At 39.7% G+C, this 27,745-nt stretch overlaps 1 protein-coding gene across 1 annotated transcript; it reads right to left on the reverse strand.

Moving 5' to 3' along the window:
- Nucleotides 1–418: 418 nt before the first annotated feature.
- On the reverse strand, nt 419–27,745 carry LOC109043612 (dopaminechrome tautomerase). The gene is made up of 8 exons (XM_072296917.1): nt 27,612–27,745; nt 25,871–26,100; nt 23,758–23,884; nt 20,876–21,139; nt 18,912–19,198; nt 15,265–15,440; nt 4,812–9,364; nt 419–2,713 (listed from the first exon to the last, which is right to left on the reverse strand). The coding sequence occupies exons 2-7, from the start codon at nt 26,096–26,098 to the stop codon at nt 8,668–8,670; spliced, it is 1,779 nt and encodes a 592-aa protein (XP_072153018.1). The 5' UTR covers nt 26,099–26,100; nt 27,612–27,745; the 3' UTR covers nt 419–2,713; nt 4,812–8,667.

Here is a 27,745-nt window from a genome sequence, read left to right on the forward strand (position 1 = left end):
TCGGTTTGTGACTTTGTAGACTTCCTGTGAAACTTTATTTTTTAAATGGAAAACTACTCAAAGCCAATTTTTGTAAACTGCATTCGGTTGTATTTTCTTCGATGTGCGAAGAAAACTCTATGAAAAATTTTCATAGAGTTTTTTGAAATTTTCATTGAAAATTTCAAAAAAAAGATGATGATTAATTCCTCTTCAAAAAAATAAAATAAAATGGGAGCGGAGATTTTTAATCACCGCAGACGAGATACGTGGTTTGGTAGTTTCACCATCGATAAAAAGATTAAAAAAATGACATGAACAACTTTTCACTGCTTTCCACTTCTTTTAATTTACAAAAGATCATTCAAAAAGTTTCCCTATATTGAAAATACAGCAATGATAAAAAAATAATTTAGGACTAAAAGAAAAACAACTAATATTTATGAATATTCACGATTATATTCAATGCTACATAATGCGAAAATTCATGGCCCAAATCCATGGATAAAACTACAAAGTTTTTTCTTTTTTACACTTAATGATAAATTTAAACTATTGTGTCAACCTATACCAATTGTAAGTTGAAATCTAACACAGTAACATGTAATAACAATTAATGGGGAAAACAGACTTGCTTATAGTAATCAAAAAGCTTAGACGATAGGCAAAAATGAGTCTCTTGAAAGATATTGAACATCCTCTTAATTCGACCCCTGACGTTCTACCTACTACTCATTGTCATCTATGAATCAAAGGTTGACTTTGATGCACGAGCATGAGTTCGTATCACGGATACAATTCATTTTCAGGTGCAAAAATGGTGAGAGGCCATTTAAAAATGTTCTTAATTTCCAAACTATGTTGGTCAACACTAGTGTATGTGCAGACATTTTTGACCCCCCCCCCCCCCCCCTTCCTTACTTCCTCGTCACTAGATTCAGCTGAGATGGCATCACTGATTATCTTCCCAGTCCACACAATAATGGTGTAACCTATAAAAAACGTGGGTACTCGCAATGTCGAAAATGGCCCGCCCCCTTATTTTAATCGTTTAAAATCACGAGCATGTCAAATGAGTATTGGCGCTCTTTCCAGTTGGATTCTGCTAAAATTACTGTCAGTTTTTAGAATTTCATTAATTAATAATCATTCAGATGACTCAGACTTTGGATAAACCAAGTTTCAGCAAGATTTATCAGTAGGTTTACGAGAATTTAACCTCAGAAAAACGTCAATGCTCTCCATGCGGACGTGTTTTCGCGCGCTTTGGAATAGACGATCCTGTTCGGAGAATTTCCTCGAGAAGCTTTGGATCAGCTTTTGACTTACTGCCAACTTCCTTGAAGAAAAAAACTGATCTCTCTCTCTGAGCGGCCATGTGCCGGCAAAATTCAATGTCCATGTTGGCAGCAATAACGACTACATACAAAATTCTTGACCCACCCCCGAGGTAGTCATCAAATCGTAGTGTTTAGTTTTTTACCTCTATTGATTTTTTTTTTTTTTTTAGTTGGCAGTTCTGTTAATTCGGGTTCAAAAGTGAGCTAAATCCGTTCGCGAAAATACGCCCTTTGATCAGCTTCTCCAACAGCGATGCTAGAATGCATCGTGTGGCAGTGGCGTGGCGTGCTTTCCGATACATCGATTGATCTGCCGTTTAAACCTATGGGAAAGGATCGATGAACACAATGTTCGCATACCGAATACCTGAATAATCGATTCTTTACCATAGCTTCAAATGGATAGCAATCGATAATCGATCATTCATGTCTCGACGCAGTTGTGTGGATAGTCCATTTTCTGGCTGACCGATCGCTACTTCGCGTTAGGCCAAGATGCGAGTACCCATCTTTATTCTAGATCACCCTCCTCGCTTCCTCTTCAGCAAGATCTCAATAACCACTGGTAAAAAAAACCTCTTGGACCAATGCCGCATTGCATTGACTTTAGAGTGCAGTTTCTTGTCGCCGGATTTAAGAGTCTTGAACTCTTGTTTTAAGCGGATTTTGCATTGATTCAAGCGGATTTTGCATTGAAACAAGAGTCCAGACTCCTAAATCCGGCGACAAGAAACTGCACTCTTGAACCAAGAGGTTTTTTTTTTACCAGTGACTGAGACCGATACCCCTCTCGTACTTACTGTCGCGTCCACCACCGAACGATCCATAGCCTCTCTCAGCTGCCGTCTTCAAGGGGTCGGGAGTGTTCGACGGCGGGAGTCGGAAGAACTTCCTGAACATCTCGGTCCCTTGGCGCATCATGGACACCTTCCCTTCGGGCGCCACCTTCTGGACGACGCGATCCAACTTCTCGTCCATCTCAGCGATGGTCAGCTTCAGGTCGCGGATGGCCTGCTGGATTGTGTCCATCGTGGTGCCGGACATAACGCTGAAGGGGCTCTCGTTGCCGGATGGGATCTTGTTCAGGGACGGGATGGCGTTGAGGGATGGACTGTTGGACGAAGATTCCGATGCTGAGGGTGCGACCACTTCTCTGGTTTGTGCTTCTGGTTTCGGCGCGATTGGTGAGGGTTGAGCGGTCGCGTCGAAGTATGAGAATGAAAGGGGGTGGTGACTCGCTCCGAAGAAACTGTTCAAATCATGCGGGATTTCTGGAGGCTCTCTTCTTTGCGGGGGATTCCTTCTTTTGGAGGGGTTTCTTCTTTTCGGAGGGCTACATAGCTGGTTTCGGCGTCCGTTGCCATCGCTGTGCAGGTGGTGGCAAGGCAACCGAGCTTGAAAGAACAAAATAGTGTGTTAATACAAATTAGTGTAATCGATTGAGGATTCTGCGCATAGGAACCCCATCCAAGCAGCGGAAATATTGCAATAATTGTGCAATTCAATGCAATGAAATTGCAATTTCTTCTATCATGTATAATTGCATTGTTTTCACAGTTATTTGGTAAGCAGATGACGATTTTAAATGATCAATGAAATGCGTTTCAAGCGCGAGGGAGGTTGACAATTAGCAATGCAAAAAAATTGCAACTTTGGTTCAATTTTAGTGCAATAAACAAAGTAGGGAGCGAGCCCCTTCAACCAGTGACTAGCCAACATCCACATAATTTTCCGTTACGATAGCAATCATTTTACCGTGTGGTTGCAATTCATTGCAACCGTGCTACTCTAGGAATGGTTTTGTTGCAGTTGCACACATGAAAAACACCTAATCATTAGTGTTTTCGTGAGTAAAATCGCGCATACATCACATTGAGTGAGTCAAAAATACGCAGCCACACTGCCGTAAGCAACTATTACCGCTCCAAAGCTGCTCACTTTGCCTATTTAAGTATTGAAGGCGAACCGGTTAGTGTGAGTGTGGAACGGTGCACCATTAGTACATAGAAGTCATTTGATATAATGTTTAATGCGAATAAACATGGCTACATTATACTGCAAGCAACACTGCTCCAGAGCCGCTCACATTGCTTACTTTAGTATTGAAGGCGAACTGGTCAGAATGAGCTCGAGGCGATGCACTGTTAATGGTAAGCCACTAATCGACTGTGAAACTACCATACCACATATCTCGGTTTGCGACGGTGTAGACTTCCTGTCATACTTCATTTTTTAAATAGAAAACCACTCAACGTAAATTCTTGAAAACTTCCAGGATTTTTTTTTCTCTATACAAAGAAAACTCCGTGAAAACTTCAAGGAGTAACATTTATTTGTTCTCTCAAAAAAATAAAATGGAATGACAGATTTTCGAATGCCGCAAACGAGATACGTGGTCTATCAGTTTCACCATCGTAATACAATGTTTAATACAGGTAAACGTGGTTATATTGGTGGCAACATTATTCCGCATTCAACGTTCACATTTTCTCTATATGTACCAACAGATCACCGATGGATTTTGGTCATTAACTGGGATCAGAATTTCATTACTGATACGAAAATTTCTAGGCATATGAATGATGTTTCATGAACGATTTTTTCTTTATCTCTTTTCCAGGTCCGCTTGCGAAAGTCACCGTAACGGTAGAAGATTTTCTGGTTAGCAATAAAAAAAAAATCATCCAGTAAATCACCTTAGCGGTAAAAAGCTTTACGGTAAGCGATAAAAAGGTCATCTAGTGAAGTCAATTTAGCGGTGCTAAGAAGAATTTCTGGGAGAGGATATGGCGTGCCTTTGAGTAACGTTTCATTTGTAAGCACAGCACCGACGAATGATGTCATCCGTGAAATAATTAGCAGTTTGTCAGCTTAAAGGAATACTACTTAAACTGTAGATGAACTAATTGTAATTTGGATGATATTCTTTCGGGGGAAAAAAGTAAAAAGGGTGTTTGGATAAGAATAGCTTTGATAATGGGGGATGCGAGACCCTGCAGAGAGATAATTTTAATTTGGAGACGTAAAATGTTGGATGGGAGTGCAGTTCAGGCGTTCGGTGCTAAAATGACATTTCTTGGATGCGGTGTCTCAAAATCTTCGCTGCTAATTTATATTTTGTAGAGGAAACTAATCACAGAATTTTCTGCAAATTTTCGATTTCGTAAAATCATGAAGAAAATTAATTAAAAGTTACAAAGAATTCCATACGTTTGCTTTAATCATGGTGGATGAAACTTTAGCTGAGATTCTGAGACACTGAAATCAAATAATGTCCATTCTGCACCTAGCGCTTCAGTTGTGAATTTTTAACTGATTTCGAGTCCTAGCCACTGTCCGCCAAGAAAAATTTCATATTTAATATAGGTTACTAGTTTAATTGAAGGATTGAAAAAAATCGTGAAACGCCGCACATCTCAAAACATAGGGAAATGTTCAGAGGCTAAATGTATAAATATTGCATGAGAAATGAAAAATAACTAAAATAATTACCACGAGAAAAGCAGTAATCTGACGTGCTGATGACATGGCGAAACACTTGAAAACCAAGAAACTCCTTAGGAACTGATCAAATTGTCCTCTCACATCAATTTAAATCCTAGTAGTTCTTTGCGTGACACAAGAGAACGAATGTTCGACAACGGCGCACCAGCTTGATTTGGAGAGAAAAATACGAGCATGCGAGTGTCTGATGTGATGTTCGTCATTTTTTCGGGCCATTTTTTCTTCAATTTTCAATTCCGAAAACATATTTTTCGAGGATTTTTTTCTTTTCAATCATGTAGGTACTGTACTCACATTGTACCAAGAGCAAAAACAGGAACTCTGCTTACGCAAGTGAATGCAATCGATTGGAAATGATTTTAAAAAGTATTTTATACACTGTAGAACATTGTACTCTCATCTTTAATTCCTAACTGCAAGCTATTAGCTATGAAAAATACATAATTAAATTGGTTAAAATGACAGCTAGGTCAGCAGCCCTCTCTTTTGGAACAGAACTAAAACACTAGTGTCAATTAAATGCCTGAGATTACTGAGGTCAGTGTCCATCACCATTCACCTACTTGCCGCCCATGGGCCGCCTGGATTTTTCCGCCACCTTTTCATTTGTTTTGAAACCTCAATAAATCGTATTCGACAGTGGTTCGATGTATCGTTTGCTTTAATCTCACCTGTGTGATCCGTCGAATACGATCTATAAAAACCATCAAGTGAACGTGCCGGTGGGGGAGGGGTGTATGAGATGCGTTTACTCGTGTTGGGCACATTTTTTGTGAAACCACTGTTAATACCAACACAAGTTCAGTTCCGTAAACCCATCCCTGTTTGGACAAGGCCTTCCATTTACAAAAAACGAACGAAAAAATTATGAAAGAACAAACATAAATGTGGTTAAAAACTTTAACTTCCACCGCCGCTCCGTGTTGGCGCAATGCGTGAAGTATTCACGCAGTCTTGTAGGCGCTATGCGTTTCACGCCGACCGCCGCGCCGCGCCATTCCAGGTCAAATTGCGTGTTTTGTTTCTCTCTTAACTCGACTAATTAAAGGTGTTGTCTCTTGTATCACCAAAAGACGACAAAATTTGAAATTTTTATACTTTTACTCTCAGGAAATGAGAGATTTTGTCGCCTTTTCTCGTTCGTAATTTATTTTCTGAATCCGATTTTTTTCTCTCTTTTTTTGATACCTACATTCAAAAAGATCGCAAAATTTGCCGCCCCCTACATTCTGCCGCCATGGGCTGCGGCCCATGTGGCCATCCCCTTAATCCGGCCCTGGTGTCCATATTGAAGTCACAATCAGTGTTTTACATCAGTTCCATAGGCAAAGGCTACCGACCTGATACACGTGCTATATTGAGCATCATGATTCAGAGGGTCCAAAGTCCAAATAAGGGTACTCAAAATGTACAAATATAAAAAAGGCATTTTATTTCACAGTACAAATAAATAAATAATTTCTAACTAGCATGGTAAGTAGAGTTTTTATCACATATATGGTCATTTCACTTTTTCTCAATTTTTTAAATCTGCATGGAAGGATTTGTATACACTGAGAATAATTCATTATGCAAAGTGTATGTAAGATTCAACATAAACTTTTATTTACATCATCTCGAATCGACTCTGTTGGAACAAAATCCATTGTTAAATCTAAACTAACACACCCGCACGCAAAAACTGTAAAAACTCTTCTCCTTACTCCCTCTCATAGCACACATTCGCTCTTTCTATCACACACCGCTCATACGCACACGTACACCCTATCTATCTCACATTATAAAAATAAAGGCAGTTTTGATAAAATAATACTCAACTTAATCTACACTTGGCATTCTTTGGAAAAGTTCCACGTAGAATTAAAATCAAACGATTTTTTCGGTTTTTTCTTCTTCTTTTTTATTGATTCATGTCAATCAATTTGAATGTGAGTAAGTAAATATCGAATCGCTGTCGATCGATTTACTCTTTAATTTTCAGATTGATTCGCGTCGATTGGAGTAATATTCACCTACTTGTTCGCAGACCCAATTATTTAAATTAAACTTTTTAACAAACTCACTAAGACGGAAATATCCTAGCAGACAGAAATTTTGGGATTCCTAAAGTCTCACAGTGCTGTTAGAGGAGTTCTAATTGGGTGATGTGCAGAAAAAATTCAAATTGTCGATTTTTTCTATTTACCTTTGGTTATCTTTAAATTTTATTTTTTTCTCCGATGGGGAAGGGGGGGGGTGGCAAAAAATGAACCGCTTAGCGTCATTCCACGATACCGATAATGACGGGAATCTATTCTCGCTTCAACTAAATGTCTTATTACAGCGAGCAATGTAGCTGAGAATAAATTGAGAAATTAAGGGACGCCACAAAATGATACATACAGACGAAGTGAAAATATAAGTAAATCCTGAGAAACTTCACGATCGTAAATGGCACCCACATAGTATACGTAATTACCTCCATGGTACAAGACGATCATTTTGCCAATTATTCGCTTCAAACTTGGTTTTGAAGAACTGAATGAAAGTATTTACATCGAGCCTCTCTCTGTTCACCTATATGATTTGGTCTGGAGAGCTTAAGAATTAATGTTAAATTATTATTGACACATATCTTTGGTAATGTATGGTAACACAAGTATGGTATTAATATCATTGTAAGAATTGGTAACTTATTTTGCTGTTTTATGATAAATTACTCACTAAAAAACTCGCAAAAATGGTATTCAGTATTCACTGAAAGGTAACTCATTTAGTCATGTATATATGGTGTGCATATTTTACCCATTGAGGAGAACTTTTCTCCTGAATCGTTCTATCATATAAGGCGTTGAAGGCATCAATTTTGGATGCTTTTTCCAAACCTTAAAGTCGGTCTCAAGGTCGATCAGTGGCATAAATGCGTTTCGTGCCAAATTGTGCCCTGATGAATGAGATGCTCCTCTGCCTCCCTTCCTTCACAAAAAGTTCCTAGTTCCGCCCATAGAAATACGCATCGATGGTAAAACTTCCAAACCACGCATTTTTGTTTCCGACGTTGCGTTACAGACTTCCTGCCATTCTTAAATTTTAAAATGGAAAACTACGCAATACTAATTCCTGAAAACCTTGATCTTTCTTTCCAGTGTGAAGAAAATTCTGTGAGAACTTCAAAAAACAGAGTTGATTTGTTCTCCTTCAAATAACTGGGGAGGGAGCGGAAATTTTGAAACACGGCAAACTACATACGTGGTTTAGGAGTTGCACCGTCGCTAGATCTTATTTAGGAGTTGATTTCCAGAATTGATGTAAAATATATCTCATGTAAATTTAACTTCTTGAAAATGTTACCTATGTTTTGACATTAATTTGATTCATATTCAAAGGAGACCCTCACAGCTCAATGGACCACCGGCTAGGTATGAAATTAGACATCATGCAAGACATAAGTCTCGTTCACAAAATTATACCTAGACCACTAAGGACGTATTTAAACCTCAAAAGTTATATACTTTCAAAAGTTTTTGATACGTCCATAGTACTCTGGGAACATTTTCATGAGGAAATACATCTTTCAGAAGGTCTACTCGGCCGTGCTGAGGAAGAACGCCGTGTAAACATTCGAGAGTTGCTAAATTTCCTTCGATAAAATGTTCATTTTTCTGGAAAATTATGGATATTTTTTCTTAAAATTTTGATGTTTTAGATCAAATTACAAACAAAATTATTTGCGAAATTGGTAGACAAAAATTCAAAAATTTTCCTGAAAATTAGTGATTTGCCGGGGGAAATTTGGCAACACCTAAAGGCTCATACGGCGTTTTTCCTTAATACGGCAGTACTCATGACCCTGTCTTGAGGTCCATCACCTTTTCTTAGATAGTCTGGTGAACCTAACCCTACTAAATGGGCTACGGAGGACTCCAGGCGGTCTTCCGCGGGATTTCCTCGGGAATTTGGGTATACTCGGTGGTCCGAATCCAGAAGCTGGGTGATTAATGGCGTACTCGTAAAAAGGGGGCCTGGCCGGGTAGAATTGTAGATTTTTAAAGGGCGGAATAGGGGGTGAAATCGGGGGCTCCTCGTCCCCTCGAAGTCTATCCTTCCCCGGAGCGACCCGCGATCCGAATTCCAGGGGTGGCTCCTCGAAACTCTCCGGGTACCTAACCGCGATGGGGTTGTAGTATATGACGTGGGTGGCGGAGGACCCTATCTTGGTCCGGTTCTCGTGGCTGTCGTCCAGGAGAGGCAGCGGCTCGATGCCCCCGGCCGCGTAGGCAATCGCAGGTTTCTTGTAGAACTTGAAGCCTTTCGAGTATTTGAAGGGTTGGGGTTTCAAGAGGCATGTGGGGTCCCGCGCGTAGTCGCATTTGCTCGGCGGCGGGGGGCGGTGGAGAGGGGTCGATGAGTAGTTGGAGAGGCTCAAGGGTCGGTCCTCGAGGGGGTTGTAAGGGGTGAGTTGTTCCAGGGAGTTGCTGTCCAGGACTCCGGGACCAGGGCCCAGCGAGTCAGGCCCGAAGAGGTCGTAGGTATCGTAGTTGACGTAGTCGGTCCAATAATCACTGCAAAAAAGAGAGAGATTCGTCATGAGTGCATTGGCAAAAAGGGAAATGAAGGGCTTGGAGGACAAGGTGCATAAGTGTAGGTTTTAAAAAAATTAAGATTTTAACGATTTCAAGTGGATTGCATTTTGCAAAAAGGAACCACTAGCATTGCAATGATGCTAAGATTGTGCAACTTCATCTTTTGCAATAAAATTGCGGAAATCGTGAAAAACTATGAAATTTAGATGGTAATTTTTGCCTTAAATTTACAGTTTTTAGCGAGTAAAATAGAAACTATGAGGGGATAATCGGGTTTTTCCTCCAAGACAAAAGAAGTTGCACAATCTTAGCAACATTGCAGTGCTAGTGGTTCCTTTTTGCAAAATACAATCCAAGTAAAACTAGTCTTAATGCATATTTAATGAAAAATTTGCCCCCAAATTCCAATTTTTAAGCATCAAAAAGTCAGTTTAAACTTTCTCTCCACCACTAGGATCCATGCAATTTCGAAACTTCAAACACGTATCTCTCGTTATTGCAAAAACTGCACTTATGCGCCTTGTCCTCCAAGCCCCTCAGACGTCGTTGTGACGTGTTTTCGTTGTCTCGCTGGCTGAGGCTTCCAGACTTTAGCGGACGTCATGTTACTGCACAGAGGCCCAGACACAACGAACACGCGATTGGCAACAATCATGCTCATCGTTCGATCAAAAACAAGTGTTTGCGTCGTCCCAAAAAAAATGTCGATGATAATTTTTTTGCCTCTTTTCTGTTTTTAATTAAAACCACCGAACATCATAGTGATTGAAAGTTCCTACGCAGAAGTGCATATGAGAGTTTAGAAAAGAACGAACAAAAAATGTCAATCATGGATCGATGACGAAAGTAAGAAAATGCTCATCTCCAATTGCGGCGTTATGCATAGTCGCTAATGTTTTATTCCTTTTTTTAAAGGACATCAATGAAGGTTCGATGGAAATTTTCTATGAATTTTCTTCACAAATCACGAAAGTTTAAACAGAAAATTTCAAAGAGATACCTTGGTTCGATTCATTTAAAACAATAAAACAGAACGGATATTTTGAAAGGTGAAAATGGAGATGCAATTCAACTTTAGCCTGTAAAATTTTAATTTAAAAAATGTATTAGGTAAACGTTAAATCTGACCGCATTGTGAAGGAGTCAGATTTTATCAACTATATCTTTTCGGAATGACAGCTATTTGCAGTTATAATAGCTATAATTATTGCCAATTTTAGCTTTTCGCAAAAATAAAATTGAAAAATTGTTTCCATTCTGTTTAATTTTTAAAATGCTACTCGGGACGTAGATTTTTCTGTTAATCTGTGTCACCTTTTTTACGAACATGATTCCTCCTCGAGATGAAAAGGGGGAAAAACCAAGTTTCCAAATAATGGTTGGTAAAGTATGTGTATCCATTCATATAGTTGTAATTGCAGCTATTTTTCTAAACTCCTAGTGTGCAGTAATAATTGTGATTTTCAATACTCACATGAACTCCTTCGGATGTTTAGTCAACCCATGGAACACGGCAGAAGTATTTACAGAAAGCTAGATAAAGTCACGGAGGTAATCGGCCGCTTGACGAAGAATAGAAGCAATAGTTCTTTATGCATTTATGTACATGTTAAAAGCAAATTACTGAAGGATAGTAAACGATATAGAATTATTTTAATCGAGTGCAGGTTTGGTTTACTTTTTACTTATTCCCAAAATGTATTCATCCTTTTCCTAACATCTTAAAATTTTACGTTAAAACTTACTTTTCAGTGCCATATAGCCAATAAATGCTTTGAAGTCAAACAAATCTGAAGCACTAATTTTTAATTTTTAGTTTTTTCCCCATTTTCTTTGCATCGCGTTTCATCAGCAACATCATACTTTGCTGAAATACATACCTACTTGAAACGCATTTCTCAGCGTCCCAGTTTATGACCAGCCTCCCTTCCCCCCCTTACAAATACGATACAAGTACTCCAAATTCACTTACTGTTTAGCACACAAATCAAGATGATTTTAGGAACAGAGAATCAGTCAATTAGTAGGGCATTCATGTCTGAAGTATTTGTTATTTCATTTTGGAAGAACCGCAGCCGAATATGTATGTCCTCACTCGTTTACTTTATGGTTTTTTTTCTTCTTCTTCTTTTTTCTTCTTTTTTACCATCCAAACGATGTGTTCGTTTTAATTTAAATGTACGCATATTAAGCTCAAAAAAGGAGAGGGTAGGCTGTTTCAGCGTAATTAGGCTGGACATTGAAATTTTTTAGTTCACTTTCTTCTGAAAGATTCATAAGATATGTAAAATACCTTTCATTTAAATGTTAACCCAGATATACACACAGGGCCGGATTTACTTACTTGCCGCCCATGGGCCGAAGTATTCCTACAGTCTTACATGCGCTATGCGTTCCGGGCTGACCGCTGCTGCACGCACTGTGTTTGACGCAATGCGTGAAGTATTCATGCAGTCTTGTAGGCGCTATGCGTTTCACGCTGCCCGCTGCCCGCTGCTGACCGCAGCGACCGTGGTGTCTTTGACGCAATGCGTGAAGTATTCATGCAGTCTTGTAGGCGCTAATATGTGTTACATGCCGACCGCCGCGCCGAGGGTTTTTCCTTTTCATCTCACGTTCTCGTCATCATTGCGTTGTGCGCCGCGCCGTTCTAGGCCAATTTCCGTGTTCGGTTTCTCTCTTAGTCTTAACTCGACTAATTAAAGGTGCTGTTTATTGTATCACAGAAATTAGAGACGACAAAATTAGAGATATACTCTCAGGAAATGAGAGATTTTGTCACCTTTTCTCGTTCGTTATTTTTTTTTCTGAATCCGATTTTTCTTTATAGCTGAATTTAAAAAAATTGCAAAATTTGCCGCCATGGGCCGCGGCCCATGTGGCCACCTCCTTAATCCGGCCCTGTATACACATCTATTCAAATCAAAAGTTGACTGATTCAATTGCTTTCAAGTTCTTGAAAACTGCGTACAGTACAAGTAATATAAGTGTTTTGAAAAATTTGGATAGGTGTGTATTCCGTATCAGGAGAGAAAGTAAAATGAATAAAATATTTGATCTCAAGCATGTATACTACATTGTACAAAAGGAGAAACAAAGTCACTAGGACACTAATGCTAAACATGCAGGAAAAGTAAAGTAAAAATATAATTATAAAGACGAAATTAACAAAATTAAGAGGAAAAATCATAAGTGTGCTATTCTGATAGCATCTATTTACAATAACATTGAACGAGCATAATTTTATGAACCGGGTCTGTTCTGGATGCTATAGAGAGCTTGCGAACAGTTTGTCGTCATTTTCGACTCCAATAGCTTATTACCTTTGGGAAGGTAAGTAACAGCACCAGCAAAATAGTATATATCGCTCTTACGTCCATCACTTAAAAACGGTAAAGTTAAAGATGATAACTTTTATCTATATGAGTAGGTAACCCAACGTACAGAGAATTTTTATTTTGATACCCCTCCGTTAAAAACGGCGTCATAAACTTTTGGTCGTAAGTTTTACATAATTTTTTGATGGAACACATTTAAATTACTCTGTGAAATTTAATTGATTTAAACCAACCACAAATTTTACATCAATATTTTTCATTATTCTTAAGTAGACAGTGCACAAATTTCGAAGGAAATGAAGAATTTACTCTAGCCACGCTCGTTAACAGTCGATTTCCCCGAAAATGTGTAAACATTTCGAAATTTGCCATAACAAATTGTGCTAGAGTTATTTTATACCCCTATGCCCCTCCCCCCCCCCGCGCGCGCTCAGGTCCATCTTTATTGGGGCCATTTTTTGAAAACCTTGATAGCTTTTTCGGAAATATTTAAAATTTTGCTCCGCATTTGTTTACTGACGACTTCAAAGGTATTTTAGAATTTTTTTCGAGTTTCGCCCCCCCCCCCCAAAGATTTGACAGAATTAGTGCATCGGAAATATAACAGTGGACGATATCGCAACTGCGCATTTATAATAGGTTACTCCCTCTCGCAACCCCCCAAAAAAGCGTAGGCTACCAACTCCGATCGAAAATGATGCAGTGGCGATTCTTGAAAGTTTGTAACACTCTTTTTCCTCCATTTAAATGTATATAAAACAATCGATTCTTGGCGAGGCAGCTTGCCTCGCCTGGAATCGAGATTTTTAATGGAATTAAATGGAGGAATTAGGGTGTTGCTAACTTTCAAGAGGCGTCACTGAAATGACGTAAACTCGTAAAATAATAATTTTAAAATACTGGGAACCCGTTGCGCCTCCATGCTCTTCGTCGGTGGAAAGCGCGCGTAAATCCCGCTCCACGTCTCGCCGGCCGAAATCGAAAGGGGCAAGGGCGCGGCTGGGGCTGGCTGGGAACAAGCCAGTATCCCGATGTGCCATTCCGCCTGCGATTCGAAAACACAAACATTTCGCCGAAACAATTTCGTATTTACAAGAGAGAACGTTAAATCCTTCCCAGTCTGTTTTTTTTACAATATTCACCCAGCACCAGAGCTCACTAACTACGAGAGATCTAAATCTAACATGCCGTTTGTACCATAACTAATTAAACCAATGCCTATAATGCTGAGTAACTCGATTAGAATTTAGGACTGTACTGGGCTACATCTCACAATTCAGAGCTACAATTTCTGGCTCATTTTAAAAACAACGTATTTACCATTAGTTTCTCTACGTAGACAAGTGTTTTTACAGATGAGCCAGAGATTTTAGTTTCAAATTGCAAAATGAAGCCCAATTATGCTTCTAGATCAATGTCCGAGGTGGCACAATGTGCATGTCAAAATGAAGGAAGGATCAAGATAGCGGTGATTTCAGCGCTGAATCCGCAAAGACCATTTGTCCTTTTATTTTTTTTCTTTTTTAGGTATCTCGCACGGATTTTCCGGAAAATCGTTCAAAATCATTCTAATCTTGTTACTCAAATTTGTGCTGAAAAGGTAAGTGCCTGAAGCTGTCGTGATCATGATTAACAATGATATTTAAAAAAGGGAGAAGAAGAGGAAGTATATATAGCACTTTCATATTTTTGAGTGCTCACGGTACGACCCGCGAAATTATGTTAATTTCGATCACGCTTTTGACTGAAAATTTAACCTCTCTTCGTGTCGCACGCGAAAACGCAAGGTTTTACTGGATTTATGTGTCCAGAGGAAACAAAGAGGGGTAATACGTTGCAAACAATGCATATTGAAAAATGAACTCATAAGAGTAAATAAATGTATTAAAAAATTGCGGGATTTTCATACTTTTCTCAAATATCGAATAACCCTCCGTGGCCTTTGCGTTAGAATCAATCACTGGCCGTAAAAAATAAGTACCTACTCATTACCGTCACATCATGATTGAAAATTCCGGCGTTTTTTCTGAGCTCACCGGAAATATTTCATTTCTATCCCGTTAACAACCTGCGACTTTCATTGGACGTATTTCTGTCAAACGGAACTAAGCGCCATAGGGGGAGGAAGATAGAGGGGGGCTTTGATTGGCGGCGGAACCGGGCGTCGGGCTCATTCCGTCCTATACTCGCAATGCTTTTCCACGGCGCTTAGTTCCGCTCGGCAGAACGCGCTATCCGGCATTCTAAATTCCTCAAAAAGGAACTCAAATTGGCGCTTAGTTCCGTAAGACAGAAATACGTACAATATTCTCCCTTCAATCTTAATCACGACAGCACCGTTCGAAACCTTACCAGCTAATAATGCAAGCAACTAAATTACTCTAAAGCGGCTGTTAAGCAGAGTTTTAAGCTCAGCCGTAAGTCGAGGGCGGCGGGTCTCGACGGGTGGCCGAAGTTGTGGATTTTTCGGAGCCCGATTCGTAGACGGGTTTTACGAATTCGCTAGGGTAAACAATGGAGCCAGAGGCAGAAGGAGCAGACCTGGTGTCGCACACGGAGCCCTGGATCAGGGCCGGCTGAGAGCCGCGCAGCACCCTGAAGTTGATCTCGTTGTTAGCCAGGGAGCCGTCTAGGTACTTCTGCAGCCGAGAGCTCATCACGTAGATCTCGTCGTTGATCGCTTTCAGGCCGGAGGGAAACTGCATCGTGACGTCATTCTGGAAACAGACTCGTTCGAATCAGGGATCATTCATAAGTGACGTCAGACTTTTAGAATGACAAGAGAAAAACAAGGGGGAAAAACGGGAAACAATAAGGCTAAAATACATCAATTAAAAACCTGAGCCGTTTCGACTTAAAACTGAGTCATTTTCAGTCGGAAAATGAATTAAAAAAAATTGAAAAATACAGATGGAAAAACCTGAGACCCACATGTTCCATCGTGTAAGTCACGTAGGTCAACATGTAGGTCTCAGGTTTTTTCATCGATATTTTTTTAATTTTTAATTCATTTTCTAACTGAAAATGACTCAGTTTCGAGTCGGAACGTCTCGGGTTTTTACTTTCTCGTTTATTGTTGTATTTTATTGATAAAAAAAAGGCACAGTAGGGAGGAAAGTGTCTACGAACTTGTTCGTAAAAGTTCTTTTGCGTGAGAGTTGCGCTGAAAGAGCAAAACGCAGCATTACTTCGTCAAGAATGCCCCTTCATTGATGCGAAATCGACGAGAATAGAATGTTGCGTGTGGCTGTAATGAAGGCGCCGTGTGACATCATTGAAAAGTTTGGTATTGTGCCTTGTCAACTTGAGTTTGAGTCCTCTTTCAATATACCGACCGGGTAGATGATTACTTATGGACGCTCGCTGAAAGGAATGCTTGTTATTCTTTCGCTCAGTAATTCCCGTTGGTAAAAAATTAACTATCAGCTCGCTGAAAGGAATCCTTGTTATTCTTCCGCTCAGTAATTCCCGTTAGTAAAAATTAACTATCAGTGGCCGCTCTTTCAAGAGTCACAGCCTTTTAAGACATATTTTAAAGTTGAAAACAATAAATTATAAATGTTGTTACAAGCCTCAAGTATTCTCTTTTAATAATTATGAAGACAATATTAGTATATGATTCAATAATAAGAGATATCCATACTTTTTGCACACCCTGTATGTGCAAGAATGAGGAATAGGGAGGAAAAAGAATAGGGAGAAAAAGAGGAAGAATGTTAAAAGGAAAAGGAATAGTAAGCAAAAGAGGAAGGGAAGAAAAGGGAAAAGAAGGAGAAGAAGGAGAAGGAAAAGAAGAAGGAAATAGGAAGAATATCTGTTCCTTCGTATGTATCTTCCTCCTCTCCTACTTCATTTTCTTTTTCCCTATCGTGTTCCTACTCTTTATCATCAGTTTTCTTTTCATTATTCCCGTCCTCTTTCTTCTTTTTCTTTTCCCTTTCCTCCTCCTCCTCCTCCTCTTCCTCCTTCTCCTTCTCCGTCTCCTTCTCCTTATTCTTTTCCTTCTGTCTGATTTCTAATGCGTCTCCATTTAATATGATAAGCAATAGCTTTTTCGTGTTTTTTCAAGGGTCCCCAAATGGAGGGTCCAAAAGACCCAAACGGAGAAAAAAACTCCGTGGTGGGACCAGAAGTTCAGGTCATATGGATCATTTAGGCTCCCGGATCTTGAATTCAAACACTTGAGGTTCAGTCGCTGAAATTTGGATCACGCATCTGAAGCACTTCGATACCTCGTTTTACTCCGTAAAAGTTCCAACCGAAGTACTTCAGATGTGTGACTCAAACTTGGACGTGTTTCTGCAAGACGGAATCTATAGACGCGTGGGAAAGATGGGGTGTGCTCCAGGAAGCTCGATAAGAAACAATGTAAATGTGGGCGGTATTCCTTCTAGGGAAATGGAAAAGCTGGATTTAACATTCTATCAAACGGAACCAAGCGCCAACTGTATGCGGCACTCATGAGCCGTGGGCATGGCAAAAGAGCGTTTTGGGCAGGGCTAATGAGTTGCAGACCGCGTTGTCAGTCGTCGTCGCCGCTGACGTCACTGACGCTTTATAATTCTCTTTCATTCTCACCGTCCTCGACTAACGAGCACACCTCTTCTTTCCCACCTGTCTCTAGTTCCATTTAGCAAAAATACGTCCTTTTCAGCAGCTGGGGATGCGGGATCCGAAAACTGTATGAGATACATATGGCCTGAACTTCAGGTCCGATGCTCGAATTTTCAGAGGCGGATCCAGCGATTTGGCAACACCATACTTCCTCCATTTAAACCTATGATAAATAGTCGAATCTTGTCGGAGCACTTGGCCCCTTCAAGAATCGATACATTCCCATAGAAATGGAGAAAAGACAATGTTGCCAATTTGCTGAATCCGCCAATGCGAATTTTTCTCCGTGGCATATCAATCGGACCTTGCTGCCGTGCTACGGAAGAACGCCGTATGCAGGGCCGGATTTACCTTTATTTTCCGGATTTATTTTATCCGGATTTACCGGATTTAGTTCTTAGCGGGGTTTTGTAGCTCAAAAAGAGGTCTGTAGCAGGGCCGGATTTACTTACTTGCCGCCTATGGGCCGCCTGTATTTTGCCGCCCCCTTCTCATTCGTTTTGAAACATCAATAAAAACCATCTAATGAACGTGCCAGCGGAGGAAGGGTGCATAAGACGCGTTTACTCGTGTTGAACACATTTTTTGGGAAAGCCCTGGCAACATTACTAGCAAAAGTTCACGGAACTTTGCGCGAAAGTTAAGTTTCGTAAACCTATCTCTGGATGGACAAGGCCTTCCATTCATAAGAAATGAACGAAAAAATTATGAAAGAACAAACATAAATGTGAATTAATGATTTTAACTTCCGCCGCCGCGCCGCGCAGACCGCACCGTGTTTGGCGCAATGCGTGAAGTATTCACGCAGTCTTGTAGGCGCTGTGCGTTTCACGCTGATCGCACTGTGTTTGCCGCAATGCGTGAAGTATTCATGCATTCTTGTAGGCGCTATCCGTTTCACGCTGACCGCAATGACCGGACTGTGTTTGATGCAATGCGTGAAGTATTCGTGCAGTCTTGTAGGCGCTAATATGTGTTACATGCCGACCGCCGCGCCGAGGGCGTCTCCTTTTCATCTGAAGTCCTCGTTATCATTTCTCTCTAAGTCGCGTCCGTTCCAGGCCAAATTGCGTGTTTGGTTTCTCTCTTAACTCGACTAATTGAAGGTGCTGTCTCTTGTATCACTGAAAGACGACAAAATTAGAAATTACTATACTCTCAGGAAATGAGAGATTTTGTCTCCTTTTCTCGTTAATAATTTTTTTTTCTAAATCCGATTTTTTTTATACCTACATTTAAAAAAATTGCAAAATTTGCCGCCCCCTATAGATTTGCCGCCATGGGCCGCGGCCCATGTGGCCACCCCCTTAATCCGGCCCTGGCCGTATGAACATTCGAGAGTTGCCAAATAACCCCTGAGAAAACCTGTGTTTTTGAGGACGATTGTGCGTATTTTTCCTCGATTTTTTCAGACATTTTAGACGAAATTGCAAACAAAATTGTCTTAAAAAAATTGGAAAAAAAATTCACGATTTCCCCAGTAAACCAAGGTTTTATTGCAGGAAATGTGGCAACGTCTGAGGGTTCGTACGGCGTCCTTCCAGAGCACGGCAGTATGGTTGAGGGAGTCTTACCTTGGCGACCACAGGAAGGTTTTCGGGCTTAAATTCTAGTTTTGAGTTCCAGCAGGCGACTGCGTTGAGCGTGACTTGGGAGAAGAAGAGAACTCCTTCTTTGTTCATGGCTTCGGGCCCAGACTGAGCGACCCGCTCTTTGGCGAAGGTGAAGAAGGAAGTCGGGTGAGAGCGCTCGTTCTTCAGGAACGCCGCGCGGTCCTTCAGCGTCGACGTCATCACCCAACCCTCCCGCACACTCGCGAAGCTGTGATAGTAAAGCCGTCGATCGTCAAGCTCGACAGGCCCTGAAAAATAAAAAAGAAAGTTTAGACACATCTTAGAAAAAATTGAAATATATTTAGGTATTGGTCAAGTTTACAGCGCACCAGGGCAATCTGCGACACCTAACGGCAAGTCTGCCGTGCTAAGGAAGAACGCCGTATGAGAATTCGAGAGTTGCTAAATTTCCTTCGATAAAATGTTTATTTTTTAGGAAATTGATGAACACTTTGCCTTGAAATTTTGAGGAACTTTATGTGAAATTACGATAAAAATTATCAGAAAAACTGGAAGGAAAATATTCACAAGTTTACCAGGAAATTTGTGATTTATCGAAGGAAATTTGGCAATGCCTGAAGGTTCATACGGCGTTTTTCCTTAGCACGGCAGAAGTGGAATCTATCAAGGAAGAGATCATTCGGGAGCTGGCATCGGCAGCCAGAGTTGCAGGTTTTCATGAAAAATAAAATCTTGAAATTTCACGTGAAATATTTCATGAGATTTCAGTAATTTATGAAAGATATTGAAAAATACCTGCTCATTTCATGTTTTGGAAAATACAGAAATTGTGACTTTCTTCTATTTTCGTGTGTTTGAGTACGGATTGCATACTCTGTAACCCCTAGGAAGTAAGAAATATTTCACAGCCTCCTGTTTCATGAAAAATATTTCACGGAAATTTCCAATCTTCCATATTTTTCATTTCACGCGGGAAACTCTGTCGGTAGCTGCTGAGGACGTTTTTCATTCGAAATCTCAGCAGACTTGCGTCAATTTACAAAGGGAATTCTCAAAAATTTCATAGTTTACAATCGCTCTTGAGTAAATATAAGTAAATTGTGTTGTGACACTGTGCAACGATGCAATGCAATTAAGCTTCTATGGTTTTCATTTCTCCGTGCGTTTGCGATGAGTTGGTTGCATGTTCCAAAGCATAATGTTTTTTGAAATGTGGCGTTAGGTTTAGCAGAGAGCAATATAATACCCTGAACATTAGCGGTGAAACTGATTTCTTTTTTTTAAAATCGCGGGTGCATGTCGTGACCTGCCACCTTGTTAATGGTTCGTTGTTGTTTCTTCTATGACCTAGACCATCAATCAGTGGTGTTCAATTTTCCCTATTGTAATTCCGCTTTCGGCTTTCCATTTACGAGACAGAGTCGTTAGCCTGCAAAGCGCACCGCCGTGGTGAATGACACTATCCGTCGAGCTTTTTAAGAGGTCATTTTAAAATATCAATTTTTTCTTACGATTTTTTGGCAGTAAAATCGCAAGGATCGTCAACATCCGAGCAGCTATCCTCCTTCTTGCCGCAATTTTATCACTGAAAAATCGCGTTTTACTCAATTCATCGCGACTTTTTGTTCGATAATATTGCGATAAATCGGCGTCGATAAAATCTCGATCTCATTGCAAATTTATGAGGTGAAATCGTAAATTATCGCAATTTTACATCCGACAATATATTCCCGTGAGTCGACGACAGTAAAATCGCGATACATTCTCCGATCAAACAGCAACTCATCCCGATTGCTGCTTCTTGGAAGCTGTCAGCAGAAAATTTTATGAAAATTTCAAGCTATGTAAAGTTGGCTTGTTTCTCTTCGAAAATATAAAATAGGAGCAAAATTTTTGAAACGTCGCAATGGAAATACGTGGTTTCGCCCTGTGGTAATTTAAATGGAGCTGGACCTGGGACTTACCAAGGGTGAGAGCGAATAGACCATCCATAAGCTGGAAAGAAGTGCCGGCAACGTTGAAGTCCCCGTGGTCAGGATAGGGGTAGAAAGTGTTGTGGGCGACTCGGTGATACGCTTCACGACGCAGATCGAACACCAGGAGTTTGAACCCGACCACGTCGGCCATGTACGCGAAAGCGTCCTTGCATTGTCCATCCCTTACATCCACCACGATAGTGATCAACAGCGAGTCTGACTCCAGTAAATTTTTCGGCAGCGGGTACCTACCTAAAAAAACGGCAAAGTAAGAGTGCAATCGTATGAAAGTACTAAATTAGAGGTATATTGCTGCGCTAGGGAAGAAAGCCGCATAAATATTCGAGAGTTGCCAAATTTTCTTCAATAAAATGTTTATTTTTGAGGAAAGTTATGGATATTTTTCCATGAAATTTTCAGGAACTTTAGGTGAAATTGCGAACAACAGTATAGAAAAAATAAAGAAAAATATTCATGCGTTCACCAGGAAATTCGTGTTTTAGCAATCGAAATTCGGCAACGCCTGAAGGTTCATACGGCGTTTTGCCTTAAAATGGCAGTGTACAACATGAACGTGACAGTCCACAAGAAGAAAGGGTTTAGTGCCGGGACTCTCACATTTGAAATGTCACACCGCTATTCTTCCGTGTTTAGGTAAAAAACTGCATGTATGTGCATTCAAATGTTGCCAAATCTTTTTTATAAATTGTAAATTTTCAGGTGAGTTTTTTTAAATTATTTTGCATTCATCAGGACAAAACAGAAAATGTTGAGAAAATTATTACTAACCTATCCCAGAAATTAATATCTTAGATGAGTCCTTACCCTTATGTCGGGAGTGATTTGGACCCGTGCATCATGTTTCTTTAGCGCGGTAGTATTGAGAAGAGTATCTTCAAAACGAACTTAAGCGTTAACAAGCAAAAAAAAGAAAAAAAAATCAAAATAATTTGGAATTGACGTTTCCAGTTTATTAAGTTCCATGGAAGGGAAACTAGGCTGAAATCCGGCAAGAAGACACAAAATCTTCAAAATTTGCATTGCAGTGGCCTTAAAATGCACCTAAATTTGAATCAGTTTTCAAAAATTCCCAGAGATGCTCCTCGGACTCCCCTCTGAGCACAGGGATATTCCTTGCCTAGGTATCTACTCCTCGAAGGGTGGAGTCGGAGTTGAGTAGCTCCATAGAATTTTTCAACGGAAAAATTGCGATGTTTTAAGTTTTAAGTTTAGTTTTTAAGTGTTTAAGTTTTTTTGGTGATAAAATCGCTAGGATCATAAACATATGAGCGGTTATTCTCAATCTTGTCGCAATTTCATCTCTATAAATTCGAAATTTTACCTCAACTTATCACGATTCTTCGTTCGATAAATTGCGATACATCGCCGTTGATAAAATCGCGTAGGATTGCAAAGTCATGCGCAACTTAATGCAATATTTTATTCGATAATTTTGCATTAAATCGACGTCGAAAAATTGCAATATACTTCGATCAAATCGCAACTTATCGCGATCGCTGCTACTTGGGAAATCTAGCACTTGTTCGAAATAAAATGTTTTGGGAAAGAGGTAACCTGCCATGTACCGGGCTTAAAATAGTCGAATTTCAAAGAGAATGTGACGCTCTTCATAGGCACAAAAATGCGAACCAAGTCCTTCGCTCTGTATTTTTGGAATAATAGAAAGTGTTTCCCGTCAAGGTCTCAAAATTCCGATGGTTCCGAAAAACTTGACGAAAATCACTCCTCTGAAAAATTTAGCACCGCGCGGCGCGCAGCAATGCTTTTTTCTCGTGGATGATCATATGTTTTACAAACTACAAGAAAATAGGAGAATAAGATCCGAGAGAGGTAGGGAACAGAAGATACAGAATATAAAGAAACGTAATAAAAATATGGCAATGCTGTTCACATCCATTTCAAATATTTAACACGGAATGTTAAGTATCATTTGCGACGTGAATGACCTAAGCGTTGACATGTTAAGCTTGTTGAGTATATGAACTTCAGGTTTGGAATTTGAATGGCTTTCTCTCCATAACTTTTTTGGACCATTGCAGGAAACGTGGGCTCCAGATTTGACTTACGTGTATCTGTAGCTCGTATGAAAGTAAATAAATGAAACGAACGATAAACTTCTCTCATTAAATTAATTAATCCTTGATTTTTAAGCCGTTTGAAAGAATAGAAAGGATGAAGATTACATCCCGTCAAATAATTACTCGGGAAGAGTCAAAATATGATTTACATCCGGAAATTCGAAATAAGAGAGAAAGTATTCGGTACCTATCCGGCCACAATATCACAAGCGCCATGCGCCGTTTCAAAATTTCCGCCGCTATTTTATTTTTTTACAGAGATATTGTGCAACAAAGTTGTCCGAAAATTTCATTGAATTTTGTCTGTGCTGCCGATAAAATTCAGTTACATTTCCAAACAGATTCAACCAATAATTTCTCAGTAAAAAAATATAATGATGGCTGAAATTTTGAAACGTCGCAGAGGCGGATCCAGCAATTCGGCAACGCCTAATTTTCTCCATTTAAACCTATGCTAAATAATCGATTCTTTTCGGAGCACCTGGCCCCTCCAAGAATCGATACATTTCCATAGGTTTAAATGGCGGAAATCTGGTGTTGCCAAATTGCTATGGATCCGCCAATGACGTCGCATGGCGCTTGTGATACTTTAGCCGGATGGTGACGAATTCGTTTTCAGGCAGATGAGTTTGACGAGTCGCTCATTAATCATATGTAGGTGAAAAACAACGTTTTCTCCAATAACCACCCATCAATGACCATGATTTAATGGTCATCAAAATTTAGTTAAAATCATCCCGCCCTTTGTCGAAATACAGTGATACACCTTACCTAGCAATTTATCCCCGGCATTTAAATCAAAGACTAGAATTTGTGGTGGGCAGATTCTCCGTGGCCGTTCGGCGAACGAATCCACGACTCCTGCATCGAGCACCCAGAGTCTTCCACACTCGTCGATCTACAAAAGAGAGGAAAGTTTGAGGATGAGAAGAAATACCCATCAAGCTGATTAAAAATCTGAGATCTTTAAAAAAAAAAAAAAAAAAAAAAAAAAAAAAAAAAAAAAAAAAAAAGGTACTATGAAGGTAATGAAGAAATTAATCAAATTTTTAAAATAAATTGTGTATTGTGTGCTTATCGGAGTATTACTATTGTGACAGTGGTCCTCTCGAACATTTCTATATTGTGCTTAAGCTGTCACATCAAATGCTGAAATTATGCGGAAACCATAGGTATAACTATGTACTGCGTACTACATTGTTTATTTTTTTCAGAATGTTTTTTTTTTTTTAAAAAAAAATTAAGCAAATCAATTATTGACCTTTATGGGTAAGCTAATTGTAAAACACTCTTGATCTATCGTGATGGAGGAATAAAAATAAAAATAAAACTAAATGTCAAGGCATAGCAATGATGGGTTTCCGCGCTGAAACATTAGCCGCCGCACGGACTTTAAACGTTGCGAACCATCTTCTTCATTCTAGTACTATAATTCATATCATTACTATTATTTTATCTTTTCATTTCTGCATATCATCCTTAAAATAAACTTTTTTGTTTTCCTGGACAGGAAATAAATTACTTAAAGCACTGTCAATCACACTTAAAGTGTCTCTATAAATTTAGAATCATATTAGGATACCTCACTCAAATACTACGAATCTGTCCTTGAAATAAGGTCACGGCTACATGACGATTCAAAAAAAAAAATCGCTCTAATGGATAGACCGTCTACGAACGCTGATTCAACAATTTGGACACATCAAATTATGATGAGCGACTTAATTGAAACGTGAACAAAGAAAAGGTAGACTTTTTATTACCTTCGTGTTAGTTTCAACTTAAGATGACGGTACAATACTGCTGTGCTCAGGAAAAACGCCGTATGAGTCTTCAGGCGTTGCCATATTTCCTTTAATAATCAACAAAACTGGGTAAATTCTGATATTTTGCTTCCAATTTTTCAGATAATTTTCTACCCAATTAAATCTAAAATATCGGGAAATTTAAGGAAAAATATGCATAACTTTCTTCAGAAATACATGTTTTATTCAGGGAAATTTGGCAACTCTCGAATGTTCATACGGCATTTTTCCTTAGCACGGCAGGAGTACCACTCGGCTGTTTTCCTGAAATACAAATACTACAGTGGTTTCCATTTTTCCAGGTCACGTGCATCTGATCTAATGTCAGATCATTGCATTGCCTCTGAGAAATATTTATTTGTAAACACACGAGGGGAACGGACTCTCCCTATTTGAAAACTCGGAGCGGTTAGTATGAATGATGCAAGGACAATACGGCGACATGGGGAAAGAGGAGTTGAAATGTCGTTGCATTGAATGACTATCTCAGAGACATCAACCTCCTTTTTTTTCAGAATAATTCCTTCTTCATACGTAGACAGTCTCAACCTAAGGCATCCTGAGGTATATCTGTCAAAATTTCGGGATAAAATTTCAAGAAAATAACAGCAGCGTTCCTATGGGGCACACGTCTGCAAAGTCTAAAAAGTATTTATTACTGATTTTTTTTTACCATATCATACCTGCACTTGGAATGCGCTGGGATGATCCGGTGGACGGTATATTTTGTGTCAGAGTGACATCGATAAATCACATGGATTGGTTCAATTTTTTGAGCCACTCGTCATTTTTCTCAAATTTGAGATCTAAATTTTTTTTCAGGATACTAAAGAATTCACTTGCCAATTTTGACAAACAAATTCAGCGTATTAAAGGCGTGGTTTTTTAGAGGTAAAATATCGCATTCGAGTGCAGTTTCGATATAAGTTAGTGGTCCGTGTTGCCGCGGCTTTGAAGAATCAGGCGTATGATGAAAAAGTTGATTTTTTTCTCACCCCGAACTTCGCAGAAAGCGAATGCTGTGTTTTTCTTTCTAAAGAAGCTTCTCAAAGGAAGTGGATACCTCTCAAGGAGCATACCTGCGTTCGGAAAACACTGGTCAAGCCATCGCAGTTGCCCTCCCGATTATAGTGCCAATCCGGGAAAGGCTTCAGCAAATGTTGGCCGTTGCGAACTCGATCACTAATGGTTGACAGCACGACTGGAATACCACGGTTGACTCTAGGTGAGGTGACGAAAGTCCTCTTTTTGATTTTGGCACATGTATGAGACGTCGGTTTCTCCTTACAAACTACATTATGAACCATCGCTGAAAAAAGTAAAACGAGTTAGGTTATGCAAAATGCAATGATATCAATAAATCATATGAAGTCTTAATTTGTAAACGTCGCGTCGCAGGCAACTAGCAATCGTCGGCAAATCGCAATCTACATGTGTTGAATGAAAAAAATCAGAAGTAAAGAAACAAAATAGGAAGTATTGGTTATTGTGTTACAAACAGACTTTTTTTCTGTTTAAATGCTCAGCACTAGCCAGCACATTCTCGAGTAAGTGAAATGGAATCAGTGACTTCAGTTCAGTTTGGTTCTGATAAGCAAATAAACCAACTGCCAAGTAAAGCTGAGAGTATCGCCGAGATTTGAAGGCACTCCACTCCGGGTTTTGGTTTTTGAGGTTCTTTACCGACGAAATCTTTTGTATTTCGATGCGAATTGTTGCAATTTGGTGAGTTAACACGCATACCGCTTGCAAATTGCTGGCGATTGGTGACTACCTGCGAAATATACATTCCACTTGCGGTCTTGAGACCTCTTGTAAAAAGGGCGTAAAGAGGGAAACTGTTTCAGAAAACAGTTGGAGTCAGGTACCAAAATATATTGGACGAATTTACAGACGTAAAAAAAATTGCATCAAATGATCGTTTTTGACCAGAACTCATTTAAAAGGTTAAAGCTCCATTTCCATCCATTTTAAGCGAACTCTCGTTTATATATGGTAGAGATCTCTCCATCTCTTCGTGAATGCCATCTGCCCACCGTTTGGCTGGGCCCTCTCCAAAACTTGGCTCCTTGGTTGGACTTAAATTAGTAAGCTCAATTAAACACAAAATGGCTTGAGAATTTTCGACCTAACGAGATTTGACTTGAGAGCGGAATATTTGAATTCGCTAACAAGATAAATATAATTTTTTTACGTATGAGTCGAAGGTTGAAATATGAATGTGATTGAAAGCGGAGTATGTCTACCGTTTTGTATGAGAAACTAGCTGCTCCGGGCGCCCTCTACAGCTAGCAATGATGGTGCCGTAGCTTGTTTCGAAACCGACCAACAAAGTAGAAATACCAAGCAAATTTTCGAAACAGCTGAACTTCACTCGTCGATAAAAGTAAAAAAATTGAGAAAATCTAAAAAATAATCACAGCCTGCAAATCTACAGATCAGAGGCTTTCATTTGAAACAAAGATCATGCAGATCGGTCCGGTGGTTCTCTCAGAGTTAACGTCCAAAAATTCGGACCTCAGTTATAATACATTGGAGAAAATTTGAGAAAATTATGGGAGAAAATTTGAGAAAATTGAAAAACAAATTACAGCCTGCAAATTTACAGCTCAGGGGCTTTCATTTAAAAAAAGATCAGGCAAATCGGTCCGGTGGTTCTCTCAAAGTTAACGTCCAAAGATTCGGAACTTTGTGTTTTAATTTATAGGATTTTGATACCTATTTTACCATGTCCAGCAGTCCATTCTCAATTGCGGGAGTTTAAGTATTACAGATCACAACCTCGCTCATCTCAATTTGTAACATATGATATAAACTTACGATCGTATTGATCAACATCCAAAAGAACGATGTTCCGGGGATGTATTGTTTCCTTTTGATGGCCTCGTCGCGGGCGCTCTCGCTCGGCCACAGATAATCGGCCGAGCGCCACTCGTAGAGAACTTCCAGGCCGT

This window comes from Bemisia tabaci, chromosome 2 (genome assembly GCF_918797505.1).
Source record: "Bemisia tabaci chromosome 2, PGI_BMITA_v3".
In the NCBI taxonomy this organism is placed as follows: Eukaryota; Metazoa; Arthropoda; class Insecta; order Hemiptera; family Aleyrodidae; genus Bemisia; species Bemisia tabaci.